Genomic DNA, 6,118 nt, shown 5'->3' on the forward strand with positions numbered 1-6,118 from the left:
CCTGTGCATGCCTCTCTGTATATCACTATCTTTATGTTAATATAATTGGGATAATTTGAAAAACAGGTTCATCATTGTATACTAGACCCCTGTGAGAAACATGGTAATGTAGTGATGAGCTACCATGAGCTAGGTATGTGCTAGCTGACACATTTACACCAAAGGCAAACGGATATTTGTTTGTGGCGGACTGCTAACTCGGCGTAAAGGGAGCGTAACCTATGAGTATAACACAGGACAGGTCGTACGTGGGACCAGCCCGGTCCTCTCCGGGAAACACTGCATATTCCAGTCCGGGTTTTCTGAGTGTCCATCAGCGGGCTCCTCACAGCCTCTAGCTGGTTTTTACTCAACTCCTGTCCTGATATCACTCCGCTGGCATGGTGGAGAAGCGGACCTGATTATTGTGATGGTGGCAGGCGGCAGCCAGTGACTACAGACTTCCGCCACTGCTTCCCATATCCGCGTTTTGCGCCGTCTGGGCTATACTACTCTAGTTGCCTCACAACCGGACTACCGAGGGCGCTTGTGCTCTTTTCCCCCAACTCAGCAACATCTTCACCGGGATTTCTTTCAAACCAAAACCATATGAGATGCAAGTTCACTGGGAAACTCCGGAGCCCGTTCGGTTCAGGCAGCAAAACTTTTTCTCAAAGGACAACACGGTGAGACGGCGAGTGGACTGTTGCTGCCGCTGCTGCCCCTCCGCGGGACGGTTTGTGTGTGTACGACCGTAGAGAGCCTGCTTACGTCCGTACCTTCACCGTATTGTGTGTGTTTTTTCAGCGGAGTTGTTGTTAGCAGCGTGGCAGCGGCTTTATTGTTGAATTCAGTTTGGGGCTTCGCTCGGGCTGGGTGTTATTGGTGTTTTCGGGAGCGTTTTTGTTTGGAAACAGTGCCGAGGAGGGAAGAAGAAGAAACGGTCACTCTCAAGCCCTAACCCATATGACTGCTCGGCTCGCAGCCCTTTAAACCTCCCCGGTTGGTGCTCGCTTGTCGGCCGTATCTTCCGTCCGCTGCAGCCCGGCTGCTTGGGACCCTTCGCCGGGGAAGGCAGAGAGGTAGAGGACACTAGGTAGTGAGTTGGAGGAGGAGGTGGCGGCGGTGGCGGTGAGCTTGACGGGGAGAAAAGTTCTTTCAAAATAGCAGCCACTCGGCGCAGTGATGGGGGACTTCGCCTCCCCCGCTGCCGGACCCAACGGCAGTATCTGCATCAACAACAGCATGAACCCGGCCGCCGGGAGCGTGGTGCCCGCCGGGGCGGTGGGTATACCTAAGCACAGCACGGTGGTGGAGAGGCTGAGGCAGCGGATAGAGGGCTGCCGGAGACACCACGTAAACTGCGAGAGCAGGTACCAGCAAGCCCACGCCGAGCAGCTGGAGATAGAGCGGAGGGAGACGGTCAGCCTGTACCAGCGGAGTCTGGAGCAGAGGGCCAAGAAGTCGGCCGGCGGCGGCGGTAGCACCAAGCAGCCGCAGAGCAAGCAGCCGGACCCGGACTCTGCCTCCTCCACGGAACAGAGGAATAACACGCTCATAGCGGTAAGGACGAGCTCTCAGTCATGGCCAAGACTGCCCTGAGACCCCCTCACTCACACACAAACACAGCACACACTTAAGTATACACTCTCTCTTTCATTTCCCCTCCATCTCTCTGTCCCCTAATAGTCTTGGACCCCCATCAGGCTGCGAGCTGCACTACTACTACTACTACTACTTGTTCACCACTGTGAAAACTTGTTGAAAACACGTTCACTGAGCGCTGGCAATTGCTTTGGAAACACACACTTCACTTTTTCAAACCAGAGTGGCAAGTAGTGCTTTTGTTTACAAAGAAACCCAGCCCCTCGCTGAAGAAAACAGGCTGCTAGGGCTTGAATGCTGCAGGATTTGGATATGACAAGCGTGACAGCTCATATTTGATCTTTTGCAAGATCAGTGCTGCTTCATGCTCAAAGGAAGGTTGAAAGTTTGGAAGGCACTGCTAATTGTCAAGTTAAGATTTGCACCTCAGGAACTTTTAACTAACTTCTGGAGGATGGCTGCTTTTTTTTTTTCTCCTTTTTTTTGCATGAAAACAACTTCTCCTTTCTTGTTCTTTGTTTTGGGTGCAGATTGTTCTGCAAGACAGGCAGCATTGACGTTGCAACATTGCTTCCTTGCTCCTAGCAGCAGTAGCAGTTTATGCTTCAGTCTGTTCTGCAACCTTTGTAACACACTCTCAAAACCAACAGTCACAGTTGTTGCGAACACCTAATCACAGCCACCTCCTCCCTGCCATCCCGCTTGAAAATGACTTTAGGTGGCTGCCACCGTAGTTAGTGGACTTTTTTAAAAACTGCAAGTAACTTTTGGAGATTCATTCATAATTAATTCAGGAGCTTCACACAAAATAATACAGTGTTTTTACAAATAGGCTTCTACCAGAAAACTGCATGTTGTTGTAAAATTAATGCAGTGATGCTTTAGGAATAAATACATATTGTAAGTGCAATAGAGACAGTATGAACTCACAGTGGATTTTATAGGAATGCCACAGTGATGTCTTGTTGGTAGGGGGCAGTGGTAACATATGGAGGATTGTTGAGTTTCTTGTGGCTGTCTTATGAGGATCTCTGTTTGGAGGCTTTTCTTTATTGATGAGCAGGTCTGCAGATGATCAGATTTAGTCATTTACAAAATCAAACGTCCTTATGTTTGACTGCTGTCGCGTGCATGGAGCCGGCAAACTGTAGCTCCCCCATGTTCACACCACATCTCCTGCGGGCAAGCCCCGGTTTCCCTCAAAAAACACCAAAGGATACATGTCGGGAATGTCAACATTGTTACCCCCTTTGTTGCTGCAATGAGCCCAGTTCCTCCCCTTTTCAAATGCAAAATCAGAACGCCTTTAATTTCGGAGAGACAACCCCGGCCGTTATTTAAGAGCCACGCAAACCTGACCAGCTACAGCTTTAGAGAGCAGCAGTGATTTTAATAGTGTAGGACCTCCCAGCGGTCCGTGTGGACATTAAACCGAACCGCCCATTAGATGGCCGGCAACAAATGCTCAGAGAATGGAGGGATTACTGCTTAAAGACACAGTGGCATCCCTCAGCTCTGTCCCCACCGAGTCACTGGTGGTGACACCTAAAATGCAAACACACTGCATTCAATAGCTAAATTACAGCGAGCTCGGTGTCACTACCCTTTTTATGCTACATTGTAAGTGCTTGGCATTGTTTCGGCATGGATTGTAAAGGAGATGAAAGGAAGTGAGAGAAAAGTCTGCCATTACTCTCCTGTTTTTCCTCCTGAAAAACAGAGCTGCAGCTAGATGGCTGTATGTAGTCACTGCAGAAGCAAGCATTCTAGGAAAGCCAAGTATGCTGTTAATGTAACTACACACATCGCATGCACAAATACCCAGAGAGCCTTTATCTGTGGGGTTATGTGATAGTGTTCTTGGAAATATACTGTGTCGAGGTGGAGTGTTTGAAGGCAGTTTCCCCTACACCTGAATGAGGAGTACAGTGGCAAGCATGCTCATATCATGATGAATTGCATATGAAGACCTCACAATATGAGGCTAAAATGACTGTTTGGCTGTGGAAGTGTGTGTGTGTGTGTGTGGTTGCTGGTGTGTTTGCAGTGTCAATATGGTAATTGTCAGTTTTAATAATGTCAGGAATGTCTACAATGTACGAAAAGCAAATGGATAAAATATGTGAAAATCAGTGTGTGTCTTAGAGATAGAAGCAGCGAGACATTGGTTATCCAGTTATGGCCAATTATAGTTATAAATGGGAATGACTTAGACTTGTAATTCCAGGGTCTACACTGTCTTAGTGTGATATTCTTGAGAATTTTGTATTGTCATGTGAATCCCAGTACTGTGCTTTGGTCTAATGGTTCTCAGACACACCCACGCCGTGGCAGGGGCAAGCCTATAATTATGGAAAGTGTGTGTTTGTGTTTATAGGCTAACTATTAGTGAGAAAGGAAAAGAAGACACTGGGAGCCCGCTCTGTCTTTCCCACCGTTTCTTTGACACCATTCAAGGAGTAGAGTAGCAAACTACAGTCAAAACAGACAAAGCAGCAGCTACGGGTCCTGGGATGTGACATTCCAAGTGTAACCCCCGCGCAGCCAGAAAGTGGAACCAGTCATTGGTCGAATATTTTGTTGATATTCACTTTCACAAGATGGACACTTCCAAACTTGGAATTGTCTGGTAATGAGAGGGTCGCTTGTGAAACAACAGGCCCCCTTTCTGCCAGCAACCACGTATCACACCGCACTAACACCGGGATAGTCAAGCATTTACATATTAAAATCTTCTGCACTCTTGATGCTATATATACTCTGGATTAGTTGTCCTCCAAGTGCTGTAAGTTATGTTAATGGACAAGACAGACTGTGTCCAACTTGCAGGCACATTGTAAAAGCGGATAATTATAGTTCCTTGGGGGATACTGAAGGTGTGTTTTTAGATTGCTGTCCATTGCGCTTGCACACACACACACACACCTCATATTTATAAATTAGTCTTCACCACTGGCTTCCACGACATTGTGGTGTTCAGTTCTCTCTGTCACTGTCAGTGGTTACGCATCTAAAATATATTCACGTCAATAAAGGTACATCTTAACAACACCGTCAGGTCAAAATATACAGCAGGGTGGACACACGTGCATGCGTCTGTTTTTACTTCATTGGGTGTCTGTGTAAACGGACATGTTTACGCCTGTGCAGTCAGCGCGTACAGTCCGCGTGGCCATAAACTGCACACAGATGTTTGCACAGAGGTCCATGCAGACCCTGGCAGAAAGGGGCAGATAACAAAATATGTGTCACGCAGGCCTTCGTGGGTACGTGACGCTGACCTGCAGATCAAAACGCTCGCCGTAGGTATCTGTAGGACTCTCAATAACCATTTTAAAACCAATGCCTTTTTTTAAATTTGCAAGTTGTTTCTTTAAAATATGAATACAGCAAGGCCAATGTTTGTGCACTGATAGGATCGTTGGGTCATATTTGGCCATATATTCACATTGTCCTTCCCTTCAAGTGTGACTGATTGCTTTTTGCACAGGAGAGAGCAGTTTCAATTATGACTCATGGTCGGTGGTCCGATCTCAAATGGACTGGACCACTCAGTCATTACAACACCAAAACATCAGAAATAAACAGAGAACTCATTCTTAAGAAGACCTGTACTGTTAGATATCAATAAACCAAAGTGGATTCACACATGCTCTGCTACCCTCAACTTTTACTCGGATGAGCTGAAGCCCACGTGTGAAACAACCAAATCAGTTGGACCGGACATTAAACGTACTTCACCCTGCCAGCTTCCTACTACAAAGTGTGTGTAATGTGGAGTGAGTGGCGTGTTCCCCATGTTGATGGCGCTGCATGGAGTGCAGCTGCTTCGTGCTCTGTATATTGCTTTCCACTCACTCTCGTTAATATTGCAGATACGTCCAAATACATGTAGGATTGATATCAACGCAAAAAGGTCATCATTACGGTTGAGTCCTCCCCTTGATCTATTGGCAGAAATGGGATATGATATTTAAACTTATTGAGTCTAAAAACAAACACACATTGACACTGAGTGAGTGACACCAAAATATGACATTTGTTAAACTTCCTATCGCTGACAAGAGGCCTGCTGTCAAACTTTGTTTTCTATCCAATATCTTAACATGATGTGACGTTTTGACTTCTGGCTAGTTATCCAAAGGCCCCGACAAACAACACAACAGATTCACCAGTAGCTGTCATGATTTCACTGTTTTGTTAGTGTTGTTGTAAGCAGGCAGGATTTCTTTGTTGAGAAATCCTGATGGAAGCGTGCAGGCTGCTGTGAACATCCAACTCGTGACCTTTCAGTCACAGGCACGTGTCTCTTAACCGACGGGCCACGATGTAGCTTAAGAACTGAATTGTGACCTGTACTTTTTGACAAAACCCCCAGTCAGATCTGATTACCTAATAGCTAACAAGTTTACAGCTGCGAGGCCGAGGTGCACAGTGAGGGGCTCGTTAGTTCCACTAAAACACAGTAGTTCAGGACAGTCTGTCTTCAGCTCTGCTCGCTCCTTGGCATCCACCTCGCCGAGGAATGTCTCTC

The 6,118-nt window shown here is 46.8% G+C and overlaps 1 protein-coding gene across 1 annotated transcript in view; it reads left to right on the forward strand.

Moving 5' to 3' along the window:
- The first annotated feature begins 366 nt into the window (after positions 1 to 366).
- The window catches only part of maml3 (mastermind-like transcriptional coactivator 3), an 81,961-nt gene continuing 76,209 nt past the window's right edge, over positions 367 to 6,118 (forward strand). Inside the window, 1 exon segment of the mRNA XM_035660182.1 lies at positions 367 to 1,542. Within this exon segment, the coding sequence (XP_035516075.1) occupies positions 1,165 to 1,542 (378 nt within the window). The 5' untranslated portion in view covers positions 367 to 1,164.

This window comes from Morone saxatilis, unplaced genomic scaffold (genome assembly GCF_004916995.1).
Source record: "Morone saxatilis isolate NCDOM2014 unplaced genomic scaffold, NCSU_SB_2.0 Contig17, whole genome shotgun sequence".
In the NCBI taxonomy this organism is placed as follows: domain Eukaryota; kingdom Metazoa; phylum Chordata; class Actinopteri; family Moronidae; genus Morone; species Morone saxatilis.